The 25346-nt window shown below is 57.1% G+C and overlaps 2 protein-coding genes across 2 annotated transcripts; both read left to right on the top strand.

The window, feature by feature from the left end:
• The first annotated feature begins 475 nt into the window (after positions 1-475).
• Positions 476-14187, top strand: ADAM33 (ADAM metallopeptidase domain 33). Its single transcript, XM_054573488.1, has 22 exons — positions 476-626; positions 2781-2860; positions 5228-5304; positions 6919-6997; positions 7197-7273; positions 7359-7548; positions 8019-8084; positions 8165-8236; positions 8411-8577; positions 8664-8748; positions 8867-9009; positions 9541-9718; positions 9802-9891; positions 10121-10316; positions 10474-10582; positions 10676-10874; positions 10969-11046; positions 11138-11246; positions 11327-11465; positions 13097-13188; positions 13355-13428; positions 13699-14187. The coding sequence occupies exons 1-21, from the start codon at positions 530-532 to the stop codon at positions 13390-13392; spliced, it is 2361 nt and encodes a 786-aa protein (XP_054429463.1). The 5' UTR covers positions 476-529; the 3' UTR covers positions 13393-13428; positions 13699-14187.
• A 3317-nt stretch (positions 14188-17504) lies between these two features.
• Positions 17505-20473, top strand: GFRA4 (GDNF family receptor alpha 4). The gene is made up of 6 exons (XM_054574175.1): positions 17505-17520; positions 18657-19002; positions 19088-19197; positions 19289-19423; positions 20144-20235; positions 20393-20473. The coding sequence occupies exons 1-6, from the start codon at positions 17505-17507 to the stop codon at positions 20471-20473; spliced, it is 780 nt and encodes a 259-aa protein (XP_054430150.1).
• Positions 20474-25346: the final 4873 nt, after the last annotated feature.

The raw sequence follows: 25346 nt of genomic DNA, 5'->3' as shown, positions 1-25346 counted from the left end.
CAGGGCGCCTCTGGCAGACAGTCCCAGGAGATCACGGAGTAGGTGACGCTCCTGGGAAGACCGGAGCTGCAACAGGTGGTCCACGAGCCCTGGCCACTGTCCCCTCTGCTATGGTCCTTGAGTCTTTTTCCGAGGGTCCGCACCCCATCCTTACCCTCCGCCCCGACACTCTCTGAGGCCTCTGGGGTTGGATAACACAGGCCGGTTCCCTGAGAGGGGCCGCACAGATTCCCGCTCCCGCCCCGCCCAGGCAAGCTCTGGCCCTTGGAGGGCCGCTCCGGCCGGGAGGGTGGTCCAGGCTCCCCAGGGGCGCGCGAGCTCGGGTTCTGACGGCCATGGTCAGGGCGGGATCCGCTGAGGACGCACAGCGAGGGGTGCGGGCGGAGACGTGGGCGCGGGAGGGTCCGGAGGCGGCGGGCCAGCTGCACAGGGCGTGCGTCGGCGGCGATCCAGCGGGGGCGGGGCCGAGGGCCGGGAACCGGGAGCCGGGAGCCGAAGCCGCAGCGTAGAAGTCCCGGCGCTCGCAGCAATGGGCCGGGGGTCTCGGAGGGCTCCAGGGTCTCCGGCCTTGCTGCGGCTGCTACTGCGACTGCTGTGGCCGGTGTGGGGGGCCGAGACATTTCGTGGTGAGTGTGAGCGCGCCCCGAGCGGCAGGCTTGGTCACTGTCAGGGGATGCAGCGTTTGAACTACCCCCACACCTGGCCCGGCAACCGGCGGCCAGGACCGGGAACGGGGAGGGTTTGGGAAGCTGTCCCGGGGACTTGCCTAGGGAGTCTCACCTTTACCTGGGACCGGGGCCCAGACTTGCACCCTTTGCCCAGCTGCCACTGTGCCACGACAAAACAGAGTGGCAGGGCTCCTTACCCTCTGAGCAGCCGCCCAACCCTCAAACCTCTCTGCCTGCATCCTCAGGTTGGAACCACCCCCAGGCCCCATCCTCCGGTGGGAACATCCCTGCACCTCCAGCCGTTAGGGCTCAAGGGTCCTCCTCCACTGGCCCTCTGGAGTCCCTGCTGTGATCTCAGACTAGGGGACTGACTGTGACCTCCACACTCGCCCAAGTTCACTCCCCATCCCAGTGCCTTGGGACAGTGCGTATATTGTTTATATTGTTGCCTTGCTTGGTTAGATACAGAAGGAGGGCTTCTCACAGAAGGTGCCTGTTTAGCAGGGCAGGGGAGGAAGGGGAGGGGGGATGGAACTGAGCTCAGTCTCTTCCCAGTGTAACTTCTCCAAACCCTTTGTGAAATGGGGCTGGTAACAGCAGCTTCTCTGAGGGGGTGGGGGGATTGGTGGAGTACTGTACGTCCAGTACCTACGAGGGGCCAGGGAGGAGGCAGAAAAGCCTGGGATGGGAAGGCTGGAGAGAAGGGGGGACATTGCAGAGCACTGTGGATGGGGGACCCAACAGGGATAGGGTCCTGATGGGCTCTGGACCCCCAGAGGGAGGGACGGCACCCCTCATGCTCATGGTGGTGGTCCCCACGCATCCCACCGATTCCCCCTCCTCATTCTGGAGTGAGGGGAGGGTAATGCAACCCCTAGGGTGAATGGGGACGGGCTCTAAGCCCCCCAACACCACGCTGGCTCCCCAATGCGACACTGGCTCCCCCAGTTTCTGTTCCCATCCACCTAGTCACCAGACTCCATCTCTGCCTCCTTCTCCCCCGTGGAGGTGCCAGTGGCCAGTATGTGTGTGCAAGGCCATGAGGAGAACCCCCAACCCATACCCTCCCCTCTCGTCCCTGGGAGGCCAGGGCCCAGCAAGAACTGGTTCTCCACATCCAGTTAAGTCTGCTCTGGGCTGAGAGAAACTCCCTCTACCCAGAACTCAGGCCCCTCTCCATACTGGCCCCAGTCTGATGGCAACTGCTTGATGGCAACTCACTCATCCAATCAGGGAGGGCTTCTTGGGGGAAGGGAACTCCTAGAGCAGCTGCTATTCTAGGTCTTTGATGATGGGGTCTGGGGGAAAAGACAGAGATTGGGAAAGGAGTTGCAGGGAGCTGTCAGTTCTGGGATCTGGGCTTCCCCAGGACTGAGTGCTGGAGGGAAGGAGGGCCGCCTGCTGCTCTGGGCTGCCTGGGGCCTGGCTCCTGCAGGGCCGGTGTAATGAGAGTTACTGGGGCCTTGTGGGGGAGGGGTTGGGAGCATTCCAGGGGAGCATTCCAGCCTCCTCTGAGTAATGCTTGGCTCTGGTATTCCTCCTGGAACCCCTGGAGCACACCCAGCCTGGGTGCACTCAGGCTCTGTCCCCCTTCTCCTCCCTCTGAAGACATGAGGAGGGGGCGTCTGGGCCAGGGTCCCTGGAAGCCTTACCACCAGCATGAAGCTCCCAAGGGCAGCTGTGAGCAAGGTGGGCCTCCCAAAACATCTAGCTGTTGTTTTCCTCGGAGGGTGGTGAAGACAGAGGCATTCTCTTCACAGATCTCTCACCCTAAAGGCATCTGCTGCTTAGTCTAAAAATACCCGAGGCTACTTTGCTTTTCTTTTCCTTCCACCGGCACTGGTAGTCTTGGTCTCTTCCTTGTGACCTTTGACCCAAGCCTTCCCCCAGGGTCAGCGGGGCTCCTGCATCCCCAGCTGAACTCTCCTTCCTAGGCTCCTCTTTCTCTCTTCTGCCACCTCCCTGGATGCCCCTCAGCTCCAAGGACACCCCATGGATTGTTGAAGATGGACGTTCCTACCCGCTGCGGTCCTCTGACCCCGTCCCTCTGTGCTCCCCACTCCCCTCTGTTCCTCAGGTTTCCCCTCACCCTGTGCTCTCTTCTCACACCAGAAAACATCCCTGGAGAGCCAGTCACCCCTCACTGGGTCCTGGATGGACAACCTCGGCGCCCGGTCACCCTGGAGGAGCCGGTCAGTGCCACATCATTCCTTCCTCGGCAGGGCCCCAGGGTCTCCCCGCCCTGTTGCCCCTCCCCACATTTCAGTGTGGCAGTTTTACTGGGTTCCCTAGATTCTTCCTCCCAGTCCTTTAGGCTCCCCTCAAGAAGGGCTGGCAGGCAGGGGCGGGGAGACATCGAGACTGCGTGAGCCTGCACACATGGAAGTCATTTTCAGGCTCCCCCTTACCCCGCCTCTTTCTCTCCCTTCCCAAAGCCATCCAAGCCACCCCCATCCCATCAGGCAGAGATCGTGAGGCATGAACTTCAGGGACCTCTTTAAGAAAACGCCCAAATGTCTTCCTTTTACAGTTTACCAGAACATGGGGCTCTGTAGACAGACACATTGCTGCCCCCCCTCAGGCCCCTGCCAGTGAGGGGCCTGAAACTTCAGCCTCACTGGCTCACGAAGCATCCGCTTCTGTCCGAGGGCAGTGGTCATTCTCTTGGTGGCCTTCAGCTGTAAGCTCACCACATTTTGCTTCGCTGGGATGCTCTGCCCCAGCCTTCTCCCAACACCCGCCCATCTTGCACTTCCAGAACAGTCACAGCCCCATCTGCATGTGCCACAACAGCTGTTCTACTAAGCAGGGGGTCAGTGGCTTCCGTGTGCCCATTTCACAGAGGGGCACACCGAAGCCCAGAGACGTTGGAGAAATTGCCCTAGTTCACAGTTCTTTAGCCCAGAAGTCTGAGACCCAAAGGGTCTGAAAGACTTCAAACCATTGGCTTGTGTCCCCCAAGTTTGGAGAGCCCGCTTCATCCTGAATTTTCAGGCCAGAAAGGACAGCCCTCTGTCCGAGCCAGCAAAGAGAAAGGCAGGTGAGCACCGCAGTGCAGGCTGGGAGGCTCCCAGAGGCCCACAGTTGCCAGCCTAGGGCCCCACTTGGTCCCCCACACCCTCAGGGTCCCCATTCAAGTGGTCAAGCATGGTGCTGGTCCAAGCTTTGAGGGCATTCTTCTGGATCTCACCAGCAGAGGGAAAGGCTGGGCACACACTGGGGTCACCCTGACTGTGAATTCTCCTGGGCTGTGAGCAGGAGGGGAATCTCAGAGGGGCCTTGCTTTTCCCACTTCCAGGCCCCTTTCCCCAGGAAGCCTGCCAAGATGAGGACAGTGCTGAGGCAGGGAGTCCTGTCCCAGAGGAAGGAAACACATTTCAGGTCAAGGATGGGGTGCATAGGGAGGGGTAAAGCCACTAGGAGGGCAAGAAGTAAGGGCAGCAGGCGAGCAGAGGAACGGAGAGGGGATTCTGGGGTGTGGGGGTGATGGAAGGAGGCTTTTCATTTGGGCTGCCACCCGTCCTTCATATAAACATTTCTCCAATAAAGCAAGGGGCATTCCAGCCCCATGAGCTCATGCTTGGGGCCTTGCTGGGCTCTTGGCTGGGACAGGGAGCTGTCTGCTCCCCACCTGCTGTGGAAGAGCCCAGACTCCAAGGCTGTGAGCCCCTTGGCCTTCGGCCCAGTCCAGTGCATTGTGGGCTAAAAAGGAAGGGCCAGAGAGAGTTGGGCCAGCATTCCAAAGACACAGCAGCTCTCCAGGAGGCTCTTGGACTGGCTTCAGCTCTGGGTCCCCAGCCAGACTGAGTGGACAAGGGAGGCAAGATGGGGTCTTCGCACAGCGTGGAAGAGACGAAGAGGGTAGGGAAGGAGAGGCTGCCAGGCTGGTCTGGGCCACCTCCTGAGAGCTGGCTGAGAAAGCCTGTGTTTTCCTCTTAGCTTGGGACAGGGGTCTGTGTTTACTTCATAGGATCAGTGAAGCAGGTGTGGGTGAGCATGATGGAGACCAGGGAAAATTACAGGGCCTGGCAGTTTGTCAGGACTGGAGATGGAGGGGTAAAGTCTGAATTCTGCAGGGAGTGAGCAGAAGCAAGATACAGAAATAAGAGGTTGTGGGGCAGCCTGAGCCGTGGCTATGTGACGCCCATACCACCTGATGCTGCACTGTCTTCAGGACGCCCCTCCCTGCCTAGAAGAAGCAAACCTACTCATGAAAGAGGAGGGAGGGCCAGAGGAAGGGCCCAGTAACCTAGAGCAAGGCAGGGCACCTTTCTGGGACCCCTAGTCTCTCTAGAAAGGAAGTGGCGTGTACCTAGCAGGCATTGTCTAGTGGCTCTTGTAGGAACAGCAAACATCCTGAGTTTGGGAACATCTTTGTCTGCATGTTCTCACCCCCACGCCCACTCATGCCCACCAGGGCAAGTGGGGGCCCTTCTGTCCCTCGCTCCCATGTTCTCCCCATGACCTCCCTGGCAGCTGGCTCCACATCCTCCTGGCTCCCGGGCAGGCAGAAGCACCAGGCTGCCTGCCGCCTCAGCCCTGTGCTCTTTCTTGCCCAGGTCTTGAAGCTGGACAAGGGGCTTGTAGCCTTGGAAGCTGAAGGCCAGGAACTCCTGCTGGAGCTGGAGAAGAACCAGTGAGTAGCAGGTCGGGGAGGGGGCTGGGAGCCGAGACAGCCCCTCTGTCTCTGGGGAGGTGGGATGGGGGAACAGTGGTAGGGGCGGGGACTGATGGGAACCCAGGAGGGAGGCTGGAAGGGTTGAGGGCCCTGAGGAGGTTCAAGGGACAGGAGAGTCACACCAGCCCATGACAGGCTCCCTTGAGGCTAAAGTGGAGTGTTGGGCTGGTCAGCCCTGCTGTGGGGCACATCCCTCCTCCAGGCCCCAGGAGTATCCTGCCAGCTCCCTGCCGGAAATGAATGGGCATTATCTAATGGGTTCTAGAAAAGAACCCTGAGTCAAAAGAGAATCCAAGACAGGTCTCAAAGATGGGCAGGCACTCCAAGCTAATGGAATGACAGGGACAGAGATGCAGTGGGTACAAAGATCAGTCTGTCTGGCCTGCCCAGAGGGTCTCTCTCTCTGCATGGAAGGGAGCAACAGAAAACATGTTTGGGGAGTCCCAGTGGGAGCCAGGTCACAGAAGGCCATTTTAGTGCTAAGTATCCTGGATGGTGCAGAGCCAAAGACTTTGAGTTGGTAAATGAGCAGGCAGAGCTGGGCTGGATGGAGTGGGTGTCCAAGGCGGGGCATGGGAACTTAAAAACCATTCAGACTATATTAGCAGCAGTATTTATTTATCAAGTGCTTGTTTCATTGCAGGCACTGCTCTAAGTGCTCTATACATCTCCCCATGGAATCAGGTAGACTAGGAACAAATGGGTTCCACCATGCCTAATCACAGTTTCTCTGGGGTTCTGTGTCCCCATGCATTAAATGGGCTGATTATATCACTTACCCCCTAGGGTTGTATGTGTGCGTGGAGTGAGGAGCAAAGGCTGATAAGGTGAAGGGAGGACTGGGAGGTAGAGAAACAGGCATCACAGATTTCTGGGGCAACCTGGTAATACAGAGGCCAAGGCAAGGTGGGGTCAGGATTTTCTTTAAAGAAGAGAGATTGATTTATGGTTGATCCATTTTGGTGGGAAGGATCCTGGTGAGATGAGGCCCAAAGACGGAATCATTGAGGGGATGAATATCATTGAAGGACAGCTGGAAAGATATGTGGGGTCTGCAGGCCAGAGGGGAAGATGTGAAGGATCCTTGAAACTGCAAGGTAGACGAGAGAGTTGACCAGATGCCCGACAATAGTAAGCAGCAGAAAGGGTTGCCTAGGGAGTTCAACCCCACTTCCTTAGCTCCAAGTCCCACCTCTTCAGCAGTGTCTCCCGAGTCCTCCCCAGCCCCAGACCTGGGGATCCAGCTGCCTGCCACCGGCTCCTCAAGGACCACAAACTCTGCCCCTATTGCTGCTCCTCCCTGATGCTTCCCACATGCCCACTTCCCATATCTAAGCCATCACTAAGGCTCCTTCCTGCCTTTCACTTTTCTCCTTCTAGTTCAGTTTTTCTGAGCTAAGCAATACACATTCACTTCTGTCCCTTTCCTAAGATACACCTTGGATGCTTCTTAAGTGCTAGCCCTGTGCCTCACTCATAGAGCTGCTCAATTAGCATTCAGAAAGGAAGGCTGGAGGGCATCCTGGAGAAGGCAAAGCTGGATTAGGTGATTCCTACAATACCCCTTCCCAGCAGGCTGCTGGCCACAGGATACACAGAAACCCACTACAGTCCAGATGGGCAGCCAGTGGTGCTGGTCCCCAACCACACGGTGAGATACTTCCATGGGCGCTGAGGACAGGGTGAGGGAGGCTGGGGGATGCCCTCCCTGAGGGCCTCTCCACCATTCCTTCCTCATTCTCTTCCTGTTCCTAAGGAGAGGCTGGAGCCAGGCCCCCACCATGCCTGCTCTCTTGCCCCTCCCACTTCAGTCCTGGCTGAGATTTGAGGCTGGGTCCCTTGCTCTCCAGGATCATTGTCACTATCACGGCCGTGTAAGGGGCTTCCCAGACTCCTGGGTGGTCCTGAGCATCTGCTCTGGGATGAGGTAAGGAGCGGCAGGGGAGGGGGCTGAGCCTGGGGCTGGGGTAAGTGTTCTCTCACACCGCCTTCTGCACCCCTCTGCACCCTAGGGGCCTGATCACTCTCAGCAGCAAAGCCAGCTATTACGTGCATCCTTGGCCAGCTGGGGATGCAGAGGATGTCTCAACCCACAGGATCTTCCGGACAGAGCAGCTGCTTAGCTGGAAAGGGGCCTGTGGCCACAGGGATCCCAGAGACAAATGGACCATGACCAGCCTTTTTCATGACACCCAGATCAGGGTTAGGGGCACAGACAGGGGTGGGCGTGGAAAGGCAGTATCCTTAGCCCTCCAAGTCAGAGAGACAGGAATGTGCGGCTCCAGTTCAGGGTCTCCTGTCATGATATTTTTACTTGGAGGCTGAAGAAACAAGTTCTAGCAAAATTTTATTTTAGTTTTTTTGAAGATTTTATTTATTTTTAGAGAGAGGGGAAGGGAAGAAGAAAAAGAGGGAGAGAAACATCAATGTGTGAGAGGTACATTGACTGGTTGCCTCTTACACGCCCCAAGATGGGCACCTGTTCCTCAATCCAAACATGTGCCCTGACCAGGGCTGTTTTGGTTCACAGACTGGTGCTCAATCCACTGAGCCACACCAGCCAGGGCTAGCAAAATTTTGAAGTTAACTTTGTGCTTTCTGGGGATTCGGGTTGGTGGTCAAGGCTCAAGCCCAGCAGCCTGTCACTCAGGGTCACTGTTGCCTCTCTCCAGGACAGGCGGGGGTTCCGCAGAAGCCTGAGGTACCTGGAGCTGTACATAGTGGCCGACCACACCCTGGTGAGAGGAGTCTCAGGGGGTTGTGGGGACTGAATGGGGCCAGCTCAACCTGTCATACCACCATATTGGTGCCTTTCCAGTTCTTGACCCAGCACCGGGACTTGAACCACACCAAACAGCGTCTCCTGGAGATCGCCAGCTACGTGGACCAGGTTGAGGGGGTGGGTGGGACGATAGACTTAATGGGAATGACAGCTACAGCCGGGGCAGGTCCTAGCTGGAGGAGGCAGGCCTGGTGATGAGAGAGAATGTAGGGGAAAGAGATGGGCCACCAGCAAGGTGGTAGCCTGGTCCCCTGCTTCAGGCCCGTCCTGCCCTGACCGCAGATTCTCAGGACTCTGGACATTCAGGTGGTACTGACTGGCCTGGAAGTATGGACTGAGCAGGACCAGAGCCAGGTGATGCTGGATGCAAACGTCACACTCTGGGCTTTCCTGCAGTGGCGCCAGGGGCTGTTAGCACGGTTGCCACACGACTCCACACAGCTGCTCACGTGGGTGCCTCCCATCCCCACGCGGGTACCCCACTGGGCAGCACCCCCTCCTGGCATTGCCCGGTCACGCTGCACTCCGCCCTCAGGGGCCGCACTTTCCGGGGTAACACCGTGGGCCTGGCGCCCGTCGAAGGCATGTGCCTTGCAGAGAGCTCTGGAGGCGTGAGCACGGTGAGCGCTGCCTGGGGCTGGACGGGAGGACAGGTGCGGTGCTTGGGGGGTGGGGGGGCGGGGGCGGGGGGGGGGGCGGTCTTCTCAGCCAGCAGTGACCGTCCCCACGCCCTCCCAGGATCACTCGGAGCTCCCCATTGGCGCTGCAGCTACCATGGCCCATGAGATAGGCCACAGCCTTGGCCTCAGCCACGACCCTGAAGGCTGCTGCGTGGAGGTGGCAGCTGAGCCTGGTGGCTGCGTCATGGCAGCGGCCACTGGGTACGGCGACCTTCTAGGGGGGAGAGGGGCTGCTGGGGAGACTCCACTAGACCTGGGGCCCTTCCTCGGCTGCTTTCCTTCGGGAGAATGCTTACCTCTTAGTTTCCTCTTCTAGAAAATGGGTATATGGTCATAGTACGCGCCCTGAGTTGTTTATGAGGCTTAAATGGAGGAAGCACAAGGAAAGTGGATTCCCAAGAGTATAAAGATTCTTTTCGGGAAAACCTAGCGAGGTTACTCCTGCAGCACTGGCCGAGTTGGGTCCGCATCTGACTTTCGGCCCTGGGCTGCCGGCTCCTGGCGTCACACCCTCCCGCCTCGGGCTCTCTGTGCGACTTTGCTCGGGTTACTTACCCACTTTGCGTTCTGCCTCTAGAGGATTAGAGCCGCCTGTCACGCACCCGCGGCTGTGTGGCCCAGCACGGGTGGTTGTGGTGGCGCAGGGTGGGGGGAGCGAGGGGAGGGGATCAGAGACCATCAGAGCGTTAAGGGGCGTGGTCCCTGCACACCCCGACGCCCTTCCCGCCGTAGGCACCCGTTCCCCCGCGTGTTCAGCGCTTGCAGCCGCCGCCAGCTGCGCGCCTTCTTCCGCAAGGGAGGCGGAGCGTGCCTCTCCAACGCGCCCGACTCCGGGCTCCTGCTGCCGCCGGCGCGCTGCGGAAACGGCTTCTTGGAGGAGGGCGAGGAGTGCGACTGCGGCGGGGGCCAGGTTAGGTCCGCGTGTCCGCCCCTTCCCCCAAGGTCCGGGGCGCTACTCCCTTACCTGGTCCCTTCTTGCCTTTTCCGCTCCAGGAGTGCCCCGACCCCTGCTGCTTCGCCCACAACTGCTCGCTGCGCGAGGGGGCCCAGTGCTCCCACGGGGATTGCTGCTCGAGCTGCCTGGTGAGGGGATGGGAGTCTCGAAGGCGAGGGTCGACGGGCTCTGGGGAGCCAACCTTTTTGTTCTGGCTGATCGGCTTCCCTGGGTGTCGGCTTTGTTCTGCGTTTTGGTTCACCTGGCTCTCTAGCCGGGCTATCCCGCCTCTGAGCCTCGATGTCGGCGTGGATCTCTCACTGTCCATTGTCTCTCTGTGCCTCGGCCGCTCTCCCGCCACCCGGGTCACCTGCATAGCTGAAGCCGGCGGGCGCGCCATGCCGTCGGGCTGCGGGAGACTGTGACCTCCCTGAGTTCTGCACGGGCGCCTCTCCCTACTGTCCCCCCGACATTTACCTACTGGATGGCTCGCCCTGCGCCAGCGGCCGCGGCTACTGCCGGGATGGCGCGTGTCCCACGCTCGAGCAGCAGTGCCAGCAGCTCTGGGGGCCTGGTGAGAAGCCGCGCGCGCCCTTTGCACCCGTTCCTATCATTGGGGCTGAGGACTTTTCTACTCTAGGGAAGATGGGCGGGGTCCGGGGTGCGGGGCGGGGCGTGGACTGAGGGCAGGGGCAGCGTGGTCTCCATCCATGGACCCTTGCTTCCCCCAGGCTCTCGCCCAGCCCCAGAGGCCTGTTTCCATGCGGTGAACTTGGCAGGAGACGCCAGAGGCAACTGCGGCCGGAATGAAGAGGGCCACTACCAGCCTTGTACGAGGAGGTGGGGAGAGGAGCAGAGAGAGCAGAAGCTGGGGTGTGGCGTGGGGCAGGGATACACTCCGCTCTGTCTGAACACCCTTCGCTTGCTTCCCAGAGATGCGCAGTGCGGGAAGCTGCAGTGCCAGGGCGGGGAGCAGAGCCCACTGACATCACACACGGTGCCCGTGGACTCTACCATCCGCTTAGGCAGCCTCGAGGTGACTTGCAGGGGAGCCTTCCTGCTACCTGGTGCCCAGCTGGACCGGCCCGATTTGGGCCTGGTAGAGCCAGGCACCCTGTGTGGACCGGCGATGGTGAGCCCTGCCCACCCAACCCTCTCCCCGCCTCGAGGCCCGAGGGCCAAAGCATCACTCCCCCATGGTGCTTAGCGCACACCACTGCCCGTAGGTGTGCCAGGACAGGCGCTGCCAGAATACTACGTTTCAGGAGTTGCAGCGCTGCCTGACAGCCTGTCATGGCCATGGGGTGAGTGGTCTGAAAGGTGTGTGTGTGGGGGGGGGGGTGTGACCTTGAGGTCCCTGATCCCATGGGACCTTCCTTCTTTCTTTTCCTGCAGGTTTGCAATAGTAACCATAACTGCCACTGTGATCCTGGCTGGGCGCCACCCTTCTGCGACAAGCCAGGGTTGGGTGGTAGCATAGACAGCGGCCCTGCGCAGCCCGAAAGTGCGCACACGGTGGGGAAGCAAGTGGGGACAGGCCGTGTGGTGCACCTGTAGGACTCAGCCCCACCCTGTCCTTCGCAGACCACTATGCATTCCTGCTGGCCGTGACCTGCAGCTTTCTGCTGCCTCTGCTTCCTGGGGCTGGCCTGGCCTGGTGCTGCTACCAGCAGCGGGGAGCCCAGCTCCAGCAGCGCCTCTGCGGCTCAAGGAGGAACAGTGGGTAGGCTCTGAGGGCTCCGGCTCCTCCTCCCTGAGCCCACTCCTGTGGCTCCTGCTCCTCAGAGTTCTGCTGGGCCTGGGGCAGTTGGGGTCGAGTCCTTAGGCATTGTCCCTGGGTGCAGAGAGGCGGCAGAGGTAGTGGAAGGAAGCCTTGAGCAGAGGGCACCAGGGAGCAAGGGTGTGAATCCACTCAGGGCCCTCTACCCCTCCCCATTGCTGTGGTTCGGTCCCTTTTTGTCCATTCCCCTGTTTCTCCCAACAGGGGGCTACCTCATCTTTGCCTTTGTCATGTTTTCCACCGGCTCATTATGCAGTTCCTGCTCCGCTGTGTTCTTCAAGGCCTCCGCAGTGTTTCTCACGAGCTTTCGGCCCTCTGCCACATCCCCTGCCTAAATCTCTGCTGTTACCTCCTTTGAGCACCCAAATGCTGGGCCAGCACATCTTTTCACTCCACACCACTGGTCAGCTAGTGTGCCAGCTGCCCTTGTGCAAGGGACTGCCCCTAACCCAGCCCAGGATCTGGAAGGAGAGTCTCATAATATCAAGCACAGTTGACCTAGGGCTGCCCCTTCACTGGGTGCTGGGAAAGGCAGGCACCTTATAGCTACATCTGACACAGCCTGGCCTTGGGAGTGCTCAGGACAAGCTGAGGAAGACGGCAGGGTTTGGGCTGGAGACAGGGACAGAGGGCATTCCTGCCAGGGGTGGGTGCCAGCCAGGTCCCAGGTGCCAGGTGAGAGGGCCTTGACACAATGAGCAGTGATTGCAGGTCTGTGGGCAGAAGGGCAAAGTGCTCAGAGCCTGGTGTGCCAGCAGGACGGGCCCTTCGCCGAAGCGGGGACTGCGTGTCATCACCAGGGTCTTGAGGACAGTGGAGTCTGTTTTGAAGAGACATGGAAGGAAGTGGAAGGCCCCGGGAGATGGGGCATGAGCCGCGGAGCGTGGCTTGGAATCACTGAGGGCAGCAGGGCCGTCCCATGACAAGGATCATAGGCACAGGTGCCACTAGGGAGGAAGTCCACCGCTCTTTGGGACCCGAGTGAGAGCAACATCTGCAAGGTGCCAGGATGCTGGGGAGGTGCTGGAGCAGGGGAGAAATGTCAGGGCTTGGCCCTGGCTGGTGTGGCTCAGTGGACTGACTGCCGGTCTGCCAACTAAAGGGTCGCTGGTTCCATTCCCTGTCAGGGCACAGGCCTGGGTTGCGCGCCAGGTCCCCAGTAAGGGGTGCATGAGAGGCAACCACACGTTGATGTTTCTCTCCCTCTCTTTCTCCCTCCTTTCCCTTCTCTCTAAAAATAAATAAATAAATAAAATCTTTTTTAAAATTCTAAAAAAAAAGAAAGAAAGGAAGAAAGAAAATGTCAGGGCTGGAGAGAGAAAGCACTGCAGCCCTGGGAGATGCTGAGTCTGAAGTGCGGCCTGGCCCCCAGGGCTGCTCTTAGGAGGGAGCAGGAAGTGAGCGCCAGAGGATGACCTGGAGAGAAGGGTGGGAACTCAGTCAACACAGAAGGCTGAGCAGAACGGAAAACGGGCTGGGCACTGGCTGCCAGCTGCAGGGAAGCAGCCGGCAGCAGGGGGTGTCCTGCTCAGCGTCACTGCTTCAGCCTCCTGGCCTCTTATCTCGCTGCTCAGGCCCAAAGGAGGCCCACACAGGCAGCACCCCCTGGGCAGTGTTCATCCCCTGGAGATGGGCCCGATGACCCCTGGAGAGCCCCAACCGCCTGGTGAGTGAGGCGCAGGGGGAGATGGGGTGGGAAGTGAAGGGATGGGCTCTTGGGCGCCCTCCTCTGCACTTAGCGCCCAGCCGCCTTGAGTCCCCTGGGCCCTGCCTACCCCAGGGACCACTGCTAACAGTGTTCACAGCACTCGTTCTCTACCCATTGCTCCCAGACATTGAAACCTCTGCCAGAGCTCAACAGCCACCTTGAGAAACCTGTGCCCTGTGGCCCTACCTGCACCCTAAGGTAGGTGGGGACCCTCATGGGGGACCTCCACCACCCCCTGTCCCTTAGTTGCCCCTCAGCTTCCTCTTCCCTACTGTGGGGTTTCTGAGCTTGGGTTCTGCGATATGACCCCATGGAGAAGCTGTTGTCATGGAGGCTCTGGAGTTGGGGAGGGAGAAGCTGTGGCTCTTCCTGGGTCATCTGTCCTCACTGAGGTAGGTTCCTGCCACATGACTTGCAGCCTGAGGTCTCAGCCCTCAGGGGATGATCCTGCCCCCACTTTATTTTCAGCAGGTCAAGTCCAGAAGCCAAGCTACTGTCTCTGGTGAGAGGCGAATACTGAGAGCCACTCCAGGCACTTGGACCACCAGGGGCAGAGCCAGCCAGTCAGCAGACCTCCTTGCACCTTCAGGCAGCTTGCAAGTTTCTTCCCCAACTTACCTCCGCCCTACCTGCTCCAGGACCCCAGAGCCTCATCAGAATTTGCCCAATGCTTTCCCTGTTTGTTAGGGCCAGGAACCATGCAAGCCCAAGAATCCACCTGTTATGTAAAACTTCCACGTCTGAGAGACCCAAGAAAGAGGCCGACAATTCCAGCATAATCAGTTTATTAAGGGAACTTATATATACAAGGCACGTCTTGGGCAGTCTCAAGACCAAGTGGATGTCCACCATGCCACGTGGCAGGCGCTAAAGGGTTATATAGTACAGGTCAGGATGGATGGCGTACTGGGGCATGACCCACCCCAGATAAAGGGAAAACACCGTACATGCTTGTCCAGGGAAGCGCAAGGGCCTGTTCCAGGAACCAGCATGACTGGCCCATAGGGGAGACGTGATCGGTCAGTCTCTGAGGGGATTTCCTAGAAGCAATCTCTGTTCTGACCCAGAGGATCTGGCAGTGGTCATGTCATGGAACAGTTTCTCCTTCACACCATCAACCCAAGGAGAGAAGGTCACATAGTCACTGACCCCTTGCCACCAGGGGAGGCTGGGTCACACTGGGCACTGGGAGAGGCCTCTGTCTGTGGAGCCTGAGGGTGTGGGCTACATCCACTTCCCCCAGACTCAGCTCTGCAGAGGGCAGTGCTTGCTGGGCCAGAGCCTGGACTCGGGGAACCTGCATTTCAAGTTGAGAGTCCACTTCCCTGGAGCCTGGTCCCTGCAAAACAAACAAAACCTTTGGGACCCTCCTTCCTCCCTCTCCCTGCACTGTCTTGTCCCGCCGATGCTTCCTCAGCCCCATCCCATTCCTAGTCCTGCATCTGAGGTTTCGGAGGAGTGTGGGGTGTGTGGCAGCCTCTCACTTTAAACATTATTGAGCTTTTCCTCCATTCCCTGGGAGGGGACAGAGGAAGCCATTTTAGAAAGGGCACCAAAGGGCCTCTGTGAGTCTTTTCTGTCTGTAAATTCAACCCCATGGAGCTCCCTGAGCGGGGATGGCTGGTGGGCGGGGCCTCAGATCGTAGCGAGGGCCCCAGATGGACCTGGGCATAGGATGGTGTTGCCTTGCTTGAATGATCCCTTTGGCCCAGCTCACCTGCCTCCTTTCAACATTCTCAGAAGCCTCTTTTTCTCACCCCTGGCTTCATGCAAGAGTTGCCGAGTGCTTTTCTGTATCAGTCAGCTCCCCCCAAATTGAGGAGCTTAAAACAATAGCTAATTCTGTGAATTAGCAAATTAGGTTGAACTCAGCTGGTAGTTTGATTGGTCTCAGCTCAGCTCACTTACATGTCTGCCATCAGCTGCAGGTCAGCGAGGCAGGTCTGCTTCTGGGGGTGGCGGGGGGTTGGCTGGGGTGATGGGGAGGGATGTGCTGTGTGTCTCTCATTTTCCAGCAGGCCAGCCCAGGCTTGCTCACGTGACAGCTGTGGAGGGTTCTAAGAGAGCAGGACCGGGATTAGGATGAGGTACATGTGCCAGCTTACTCTGGGCACACACAGAAAAACTATCAAGATAAGCAATATTTTAATGCAACATTTTGAAAATTAGTGCCAGAACTTTATGATGAACAAAATATCAGAATTTTAAGTAAAAACAGGATGAGTAACAGCTCCATGCCAAACCATGCGGGAGCCAGAGGCAAAAGGGAAAACCACTCACGGTGATCCTGAGGCAAGTTCCTGTCTTACCTCATCCAGCAAAAGATTAACTGGAAGCTTGAAAGGCCCCTTGAGATTTCCTGACTGGCTCATGTTAACTACCATTAACACTCCATTGGCCCAAGCAAGTCACAGGCCAGGCCGGGTTCCAGGGATTGGGGAAAAAAACCCACCTCTTAATGGGAGCAGTGGCAAAACCGCATCTCCAAGGGTGAAGAGCTGGGGGATTTTTGCCAGCGTCCGCCCCCCGCTTCGCCCCCGCACCGGCAGCAGGGAAGGGGCGCCCCCAGCTCGGGCTCGCTTTCTCTCCACCGCCCAAGAGGCCGAATGAGACCGTCTTCTAAAGCCCTGTCCTGTGTTCTTTGTGTCTGTGGGATTTTGATTTATAAAGATGACTTGGTGCTGCCATGGAGAGGTTAATGCCATCGAAAGAAGTTTTTATCACTTACAGTTCCCGAGGAAAGGGGGCATGCAGGGCCACATGGGAAGCCCCAGGCTTGTAAGAGGGACTGAGGAACTACCACTGATTGCAGGAAACTGAGGCTACATGACCACTGAGTGCATATGGGGTCCTGGCCTGGATCTTGGAACAGAAAAAGGACTTTAGTGGAAAAACTGGAGAAATTAAAAATGTACCAATGTTAATGTCCTAATTTTAACAGTTATACTGTGATTATGTAAGATGTTCACACACGGGTGAGCCGGGTAAAAGGTATAAAGGAAACACTAATATTTTTGCAATTTTTCTTCAAGTCTAAAATCAGTTAACAATAAAAAGTTAAAGATAAAATTATAAAAGGAAAAGAACAATGCTGTTTCATAAAGTTCACAGTTTAGCATGGGAAAGACAAGGTCTCCTGGGGTTGGAGTACAGGTGTGGCCGTGAGGAGGGGTGAGCGTGTGGTGGGGTCCACCTGGATCTAGGTTTAGTGGCTCCTGGATCTTCCTGAAGGTACAGTTTGGGGTGGGGACTTAGCAGGGGCAGGGAGTCATGCAGAGGCTCCTCCCAGTGACAGGAGAGCTCCTGTCGGCACAGTGTCTGGGTTTCCTCTACCGCCTCCAGCTCAGGTGGCGCTGGGAAGAGGGCACCTGTTTCACTGGGGTTCTGCCCCGTGCTGTCCCCTCCTCTGTTTGCAGGCCGCATGGCCCACTGCTTGGAGTCCACGATGCTGCTGCTGCTGCTATGGCTGTTTCTGAGTGAGTGGCCGCAGGTCCCCCGAACCCTAGCTTCTTTGTCCCAGATCTTCGGGGACAGAGTAGAGGGCAAGAGGGTGATTTCAGGAAAAGCTGGAAGGTAGGAATTGGCACCAATGAGAGACCTGTGCTTGGGGTGCAGGGACACCTGGCAGTCTGCAGTGCTCTATTCATCCTGCCTCCTGCCTTCAGGTCTGCGGAGCTACCCCCTTTCCCAAGTCCCACCTTGGTACCCCTGCCCCAAGCACTTTCTTTGTCCTATTGCGTCCCCTCTCCCACCTCTCCTACCCTTCCTCCAGCCCAGGCCTCCACCTGCAGTCTTGGAGTTTCATACTGATTTCTTGCCCTGCATCTTCAGTGTCTCTGTGCCACCTATCAGCTGTTTCCATCTGCTCAGCCTGTTCCTTCCCCACGTGCTGTATCACGAAGGGAAGGGTCACTTTATCGGGTGAGATGGGGAGAATGCAATCAGGCAAAGATTTTAGGCAGGGGAGATCTTGGAGCTAAGAATTGTTGTTTTGAGGGTGGAGATGAGGTAAGGGTGCTCCTGGTGAAGAAAGACAAATAAGCAATGAGCAGAGGTAGAACTAAGACCCTAGGGGACAAACACTAGGTGCTGTTGTGCATGGCTGAGGCCTGGGGGCACAAGGGGCTTTGCTGGGAGAGATGGGGACGAGAGGGGAGAAGGAGGGCTCATCCCTCTCCTGTGACTCTCTTCACTCACATACCCTTTCCCAGTCCTTAGTGTCTGTCTGTCCTTCCCGCAAAGTGGAGGGCACTAAAGCCACTGCGAGAATCATCATGGCCCCCAAAAGAGGTGACCTGTCCCAGAGAGGGGCCCTGCTCAAAGCCCTGAAGCAGGCGACACCCCCCTCCACACATACACAGTGATATGGGTGAGGGGCCAGGCTGGGAACTGCCCTGCTAGAAAGCTTGTTGTCTAAGTGAGATGCTTCCACGGAGTGACAGCAGGGAGGGGTAGAGGTAGCCTGGTTTGGTGACCTAGCTCCTAGGAAAAGGCTGCCAAGTCTCAGCCTCTGGAGACCACGGCTTGGCTGGATTTAGATGTGGCCCCTGGCACATCTGCACAGAGCTCACCCTCTGACTCTTGTGCCAGGTGTACTCTCCTCCCCAGCTCAGGAGACCTGTGGCACAGGATAGAGCTCTGTGGCTCTATAGGAGGCCCATAAGGGGCTTCTCTCAGGTCCACCCCCTAACAGCCAGGCCCTCCAGTGACCAGAGCCCTTTCAAGAGTCCCTCTTTAGCCTGGCTGGTGGAGAGGGGAGGGCGGAGGAACCAGGAGGAAGCCAGAGTCCGGATGGGGCAGCATAGGTTGGGTGGGCCAGAGGGAGCACCAGAAGGGAATGGAGGGGAAAGACTCCAGTGGCAGAGGGCAGCGGGCAAGGGGAGGTGCAGGAGGTAAAGAAGGAGGGAGAACCAGAAACCTATAGACCCATTTAAAGGGCCTCCTAGCATGAGGGGGAAGGAGGGAAAAGAAAGCAATCTGAGCATGTCAAAGGGAGAAGACGAGGAGTCTCCATTGTTTCCAAGGCCATTTCTGATAGGTCTTCATTAGCCACGTCCCCAAGAAGCCTTGTTTCCTGCGTCAGAGGGATATCTTGAAATTGGGAGAAGACCCGCGGACCCCTCTTTGGATGGGGGGGGGGGCCGTTCTGGGGTAGGGGTGGTGCCTGGGGAGAATGGGCCTCAGCCTCTAGGGGAGCCACGGTGCGCCCCATCCATCCCTGATGTGTTTGCAGGAATCCTCAGGGCCCCCTGCCGTTCATCCACGCGACGGAAGGCTGGTCAGCACCAGTCGTTCACACCCTCAGTCCACACTCCGTCCCCGTTGGGTTTTCAGCGCGTCCCTATCGTAGGGGAGCAGAGCCGGAGGGTGGTGAAGTGTGCCTGTGGGCTGAACAGAGAACTGCAGTCTGCTCGCCCTTCCGCCAGGGTCTCCGAGCTCGGACGCACGGAACCGATGCGTGGACGCGGCCGAGGCGTGTACAGCAGATGAGCAGTGTCAGCAGCTGCGCACCGAGTACGTGGCGCAGTGCCTGGGTCGGACCGCGTCGGGGGGTTGCCCCCGCACCCGATGCCACCGCGCCCTGCGCCGTTTCTTCGCCCACGGGTCGCCTGCGCTCACCCACGCGCTACTCTTTTGCCCGTGCTTTGATCCTGTGTGTGCCGAGCGCCGGCGCCAGACCTTCGTGCCCGCCTGCGCCTTCTCCTGGCCGGGGCCAGCGCCGCCCTCCTGCCTCGAGTCCTTAGACGCCTGCGAGCACAGCAGGGTCTGCAGGTGCGGCAGGGGGCGGGGCAGGGGCGGGGCTACGAGGCTGGGCGCGGCCGCCAATCGCAAATCGCTTTTCCGCTGCTCCACACAGGCCCCGCCTCTTGGCCTTCCAGGCTTCCTGTGCACCCGCCCCCAGTGGCCCCGACGGCTGCCCGCGAGACCAAGCCCCACGCTGCTTGCGCGCCTATGCGGGCCTCGTGGGTACGCACTGCCGGGGTCTGGGAGCGGGCGCGGCTCTCCCGGGCTTCCTCCACCTGGATGGACTGAGTACTCGCTCTCCGGGTTCCCGCAGGCACCGCTGTCACCCCCAACTACGTGGACAACGCGAGCGCGCGCGTGGAGCCCTGGTGCAACTGTGGAGCCAGCGGAAACCGGCGGGAGGAGTGCGAAGCTTTCCGGGAGCTCTTTACAAGGAACCAATGCTTGGGTGAGGGGCCACGGGAGGCGCTGGAGTATGGTTGGCCCGTACTGCCCTCTACCAAGTCACCTGGCGGGCGGGAGTGTATTTTAGGAGTGAGGAAACTGAGGCTTTTTGCGGCAGCCAGGTAGGGCCACTTCATCCTCTGCTGTCGTCCTGTCCCTTTGGGAATCTGCACTCAGCTCTCTCTGGAGAGCAAGTGACAGACCAAAGTAGGTTCTTACGGCGGTATAGGCTCTGGCCCCTGTGGGCAGGAGAGGACCTGGAATGGAATTAGTTGAGATTCCTGCTTCTGCCACTTCTGAGGTGGTTCCATCCCCATCCCCGAGGCACTGCCAGCTCCTCTCATTGATGACTTTACCTTGCGGGTCTGAATAGCTCGGTGGTTTCCTGTCCAGTCTGAGACTTAGGGGGCCTGAGTTTGAAGTCCTCCTCTAAGCCATTTTGTGTCCATCTCTAAAATGGGGGTGGTCATTGCCACCCTCTCCCATGAGGATGGAAGGCTGCAAGGTTCGTAAGGCACTCAGTAAGGGCAGTTGTCCTTACTTTGTTATTCCTCACCCTGCACCTTCCATTCTGGAAACCAATCCTTGCAGACATCCTACCTTCCCATCCATTTGTAGGGAGAGGCCACACAAGATGCCAGGGGTCTCTCAGTTTGTCCCTTGGGAGCTGGCCCCTGTGCTAGGGTTTCCAGGCTAAACCCATCCTGGACCCCTCCCTCTATAGATGGCGCCATACAGGCCTTTGACAGCGGGCGGCCCTCAGTCATGCAGGACCATCAAAACCCCCGCCAGGACCTTGGGCATGGCCTCCTGCAGGTGGGTGCAGGCAGGGGATGGCGAGCTGGCATCCCCTGCTCACCGTCTTCCCAGGCCAGTGGGGCCTATGTGGACATGAATGACCTGGAATGGGGGTGGGTGCAGAGAGCAGAGCCAGGTTTCTGCCTTAAGCCCACACTCTGCTCCCACCCCCAAGGCGTCCTCCACAGATGGGCCCCTAAAGGAGTGCTCCCTGCTCTCCCTGCTCCCTGCCCTGGCTCTCCAGCCTCTGCTCTGACTAGGACAGCAGACCTTGGACAGCACAGCCAACTCTCCCAGCCTGTCCGGGGTACATGGCCGCCTCCGTGGCCTACTGCCCCCGTGAAAGGGACTGGTTTACCTCCCAAGCTGGCCCCAGTGCTCCTGACCTTTGCAGGTCTGGACACCCTCTGTGCCTGTTCCCTGGAGTGAGGTATGTGGGCTGTAGGCCTGATTGCAAAGCCCATGGTTTCCCCTTCAGTAGGTTTCTTGGTTGTATATCTCTTTCTCCACAGGCTTTGAAACAGTTGGGGTCTCCCACAGGGTAGGCATGGGAGGGGGTCACCTGTGTAGCTGAGGCCTCACCAGGGCTCCAGGTAACCTAGAGAAGGTCAGAGACCATCCAGACTCCCAGAATTATAAATTTTATCAGCCCCCGCCCCCAAGCAGATCATGCCTTAGGGAGTACACCTGAACAAACTTGTAGGCAAAACCCCCTCTAACCCTGCAGTCTTTTATGACACTCTCAGTTAGGCACCACCCGTGATGATAGTCACCTGTGCCCCATGACAAATGTTGGCAGAGCATCTCCTATCCATGATATGTTGCTTGGTGGGTACCACCTAGAGTAGGCGAGAATCCAGTCCCCTGTATTGCACTGGCCATATGGCCACCTTCCCCATGGTTTAACCCAGTACTAGGAATGGCATCCACAGCTCAATAAATACATGTACACTGACACTGGCCTTGCTTTCGTGTGACCTGTGTCCTGGGACCCATGGTTAGCCACAGGGTGTTTTGCTGGCTTGTGTGACTTCAGATGGCCTCAGAACCTTTCTGGGCTTAGTCTCCTCACCTATAGATGCCAAAATGAATAACCTATCAGGTCCTAGTGGTAGGGATTTTGGTTGCTTTTGTCAATTTTTTTTCTTTCTCTGCTAGTACTCAGATAAAGAAACTATTTCCAAGCCTCCCTTGCAGCTAGACTGGTCATATGACACAGTCCTTGCCAATGAATGAGTGGAATTCACAGATGAAGCTTCCAGGAGAGCTCTTTAAACAGAAACAGACTTGCTGACTGGCCCTCTCAGCCTTTGGCCTCAGCCCTCTTCCTGCCCAGGTCTTGGTGGCAATATATGGGGACATGGGCACCATCTTGAAAACTGAGTCACTGCACCTGCCCCAATCCTCTCCCCCTCTGGACTCTTCATTGCATGAGAAAAATGACACCTCTTTCTTTAAGGCAATTTCTCCCCAGTTTGTTATTTGCAGCCAAACATAGGCCCTGATTGATATACTTCTGCCTCTGGGGTGCCTGGGAGCCCCATCTCAGTGCTCACAGAGCCCAGCCGTGACAGACTCTTGAAAGAAATGGTGATGGGGATTTTGGGTTTTATTCCTGCATTTTCTACCTGCTTCACTCCATGTGGACAGTCAAATTCTTTCCTGGAGCTGAGGGGATATTTTTCAGAAGGGTTTTGTGAGCACTCTGTGTGTGAGGCCAGTGTGGACTCAGAGAATGCCAAGGGCATTGTGTTAAATTTCAGTTCTGCAAAAAGTTTGGGGAGGAGAGGGCAGAATAATGGGGGTCAGGTACTAAGCCTCTGCCCCCTTCCTTCTTCCTCAAAACCTTGGAGACTCCTGATGAGTGAAGGGATCCCATCTCTCCAGACTGCCCTTTCAAACATGGTTGAGGTTTGTCAGAGACTGTGAAACCAGTGGAAGTGGAGGCTGTTGGTTTATTGCTCAGAGACTGTTCTGGGCAATGCAACTCCTCCCCAAGCTGCTGGGAATGTTGGCTGCAAACACAGCTCACAGCTGCCCCCTTCTTTAGAAGAAAAGCCTGTAAAGTTAATACTCTGCTCCCTGACTTGGGCTGCAGTCAAGGACTGACTGAGTCGTGGGAACCAAGGACTAGCCTGCTTGCCTCAGGGGGACAATTCGGTGCACCAGTCTTGCTCCAGGCCTTGATGCCTGAACCTAGCTGAGACCCTGTCCTAGCTTAGCTCCTTCCCCTGCCCACTCCCGCCTCCTTCACTTAGGAGGTTCTTGTGAGAGTAATTAATCCCTTCAATAAATCAGGGCCTGAGAATCCCTATCTTGTGCTGTTTCTGGAGAACCTGACCTAAGACGCGGGTTAGGTACAGACCACACCAAAGCCCAGGCCTGGGGCTGTCCTCATCAGAAAAAGTGCCACCAGGTCTGAGAACGGTACTTAGCAATTCATACCAAACCTACAGACTCCCTGCGAGGCAGCTGTCACCCAGCCTCCCAGCTTCAGCCAGAACTCTCCTGATTGAAAGCAATCACAAATCCAATGGGCCTGGGCATGCAATTCAATCATCCAAGCGTCAGGAACAGCTATCTCAAGGGTTTCAAACGATGTTGCCCTAGCTGGTCTGTGTGTGGCTTCCCTCTGCAGCCAGGCAGGCTCTCCCCACAGGGTAGGGAAGAATGGCACCGGCAGCCCCCGATCTACTATATTGCTCCTCGTACTGTGCCCAGCAGTCCCGGACTGTCCCAGGAAGGACCCTGTTGATCCCAGCATGGGTTACAAGCCTCTTCCAGTGGCCTGGGGAGTGACATCAGCCCACCAAAATCACATGAAATGGGAAGGCAGGTTTCCAGTGGAAAGAACGAGGGGCATTGGGCAAAGTAAGAGTCCAACCTGTTCTCACTTTATGAAGGAGAAGGAATGTTCTCAACCACCTACATCTGCATGGTGGGGGACACCTGTAGATGGGCTGGGGAGATATGGTGTGTGTGGGGGGGCATTTGGGGCTAGGAGAGGCAAGCAAAAGTTTCACCTTGCCCTGCTCACTATGATTGCATGGTGGCCCAAATACAGAATGAAATATTTGCTAAATAATTTGCTGTACGTGAAAGTGTGTTCAACTCTCGTATTCCATGTTTTACTCAGGTAAATGGAGTAAAATATAGGCATACACCTTTCAAAAGTTTGGAAGGATAAAAGTGAGGAGAACCAAGTTGAAAATTGCACAATTGTTCCATGGTAGCTTCCTTCAGTACTTCTCTCCAAGCAGACAAACGCCAGGTTTAACCAAATGGAGCCTCTTTAACGTCAATGTGCAGCGGAGAAGAGGCTTCCTTATTGGGTGCAGGGGGGAAATGAAAAGTCCCAGGGTCCCCGATGTCTGACTCTCTGTTTTTCCCCAGAGTGAACGTTTTGTGTGGGTGACCTAAGGCTGTCTGGGCCATTGGCCCAGCCAGTTCTGCAGAGAGAAGCCCAGAGGAGGGACGAGGTGTTTTGGTCTGTGAAGGCCACCGTCTTGCCACTTCTGGGCCAGTCGACTTTCTGAGGGTTTTGTTGCTGAAGTGGGTTGAATAGTGGCCCCAAAGATATGTCCACCTCCTAAGCCATGGAATCTGTGGATGTTACCTTGTATGTAGGCAAAAGAGTGACTATTACCTCACTCTTGGCAAAAGTGATTAAATTAAGGATCTTGAGAGGAGGTGCGTATCCTGGATTATCTGAGGGGACCCTACGTGTAGTCACGAGAATCATTATATGAGATGCAGAGGGAGACAAGACACAGGCAGAGGTAACGCAGAGAGTAACACAGACGCAAGCCAAGGAAGGCTGGAAGCCACCAGCAGCTACAAGAGGCCAGGAATGAGTTCTACTCCCGAGCCTCTGGAGGGAGCACAGCCCCGCCATACTGTGATTCGGGACTTCTGGCCCCTGGAACTGTGGGAATAGACTTCTGTTTTTCAAAGCCAGCAAGGTTGGGTAACTGGTCATTAGCGGCCCCAGGAAACCAATGGGCTTGTCAAAGTTTGTCAGAATTTGGTTTCTGTCACTTCTACTAAAAAGGTCCTGGCTTATACATGGTTTTAAGTCTGGCCAGACACCTCAAGGCTGAGTCCAGCTGTGGCCTCCACAACTAGGAGGAGGCCCTGCCTAGCTTGTCCACATCTGAGTGTCCTAGCAGGTAGCCTGATTGCTGTCACTCTCTCACGTGTACTCAGGAAGACTGTGGCGTGACCTGACCTCATTGTGACTGGGTCTCTATTAGCCACTGTCAACATTGAGCCTCTAGCTAGCAGGTGGCTGGGGGCTGGGAGTGAGGCAGGAAGGCAGGTGCTGGAAGCTTCTGTTGATTTATTGGTGGAACTTCACGGCTCATGGATACCCGCTCTGGCTTGGAGCCTGCTGTCTAAGGCACAAGGTTGGTGTGGAAACTGCTCATTGCCCACTGCCCATCCCCCACCCTCCCCCATTGAGTGAGGCAGCACCAATTTCACAGAACCAGCTCATTTGTTTTTCCTTGGATTTTATTATTTTATTTTTAGAGGGGAAGGAAGGGAGAAGGAGTGGGAGAGAAACGTTAGTGTGTGAGAGATACATTGATTGGTTGCCTCTTGCATGCCCCCGACTGGGGCCTGCAACCCAGGCCTGTGCCCCGACTGGGATTTGAACCTGCGACCTTTTTGTTTACTGGCCAGTGCTCTGTCCACTGAGCCACACCAGTCAGGGCAGAACTAGCTCATTTTTACCAGAAGTATGGATATTGCCAGTAAAATTTCTGGAGAAGCAGGACAGGGGCTTTCCAGGGCTTGGGAGACGTCCCCCAACTGGACAGACACTCGCTAGTGAGTCTGGCCTGCATGTGAAAGGAGGCAGAGATGCAACCCCTGCCTCTCTGGGCTGCAGGCCTCGGAAGGCCTGACATGGAGGATTTCTCAGGAAGCTGTTCTGCCAGGGACATGTCACCCCACACCCAAAGGAGCCTCTAGTCCAAAACAGAAGATGCTGAGAGGAAAATTAAGATGAGAACACACATAGGAGAACAAAATATACAAACCTCACAACCTGAGCCCTCAAGAGACCAGGGTGGAGCAAATGAGGAAGAAAGGCCTGCAGGGTGTGCGAACGGGCCCGGCTGCCAGGG

This window comes from Pteronotus mesoamericanus, unplaced genomic scaffold (assembly GCF_021234165.1).
Source record: "Pteronotus mesoamericanus isolate MK-2021 breed Mesoamerican mustached bat unplaced genomic scaffold, CSHL_Meso_final contig_25, whole genome shotgun sequence".
Lineage (NCBI taxonomy): Eukaryota > Metazoa > Chordata > Mammalia > Chiroptera > Mormoopidae > Pteronotus > Pteronotus mesoamericanus.
This window is presented reverse-complemented; position numbering and strand designations above follow the sequence as displayed.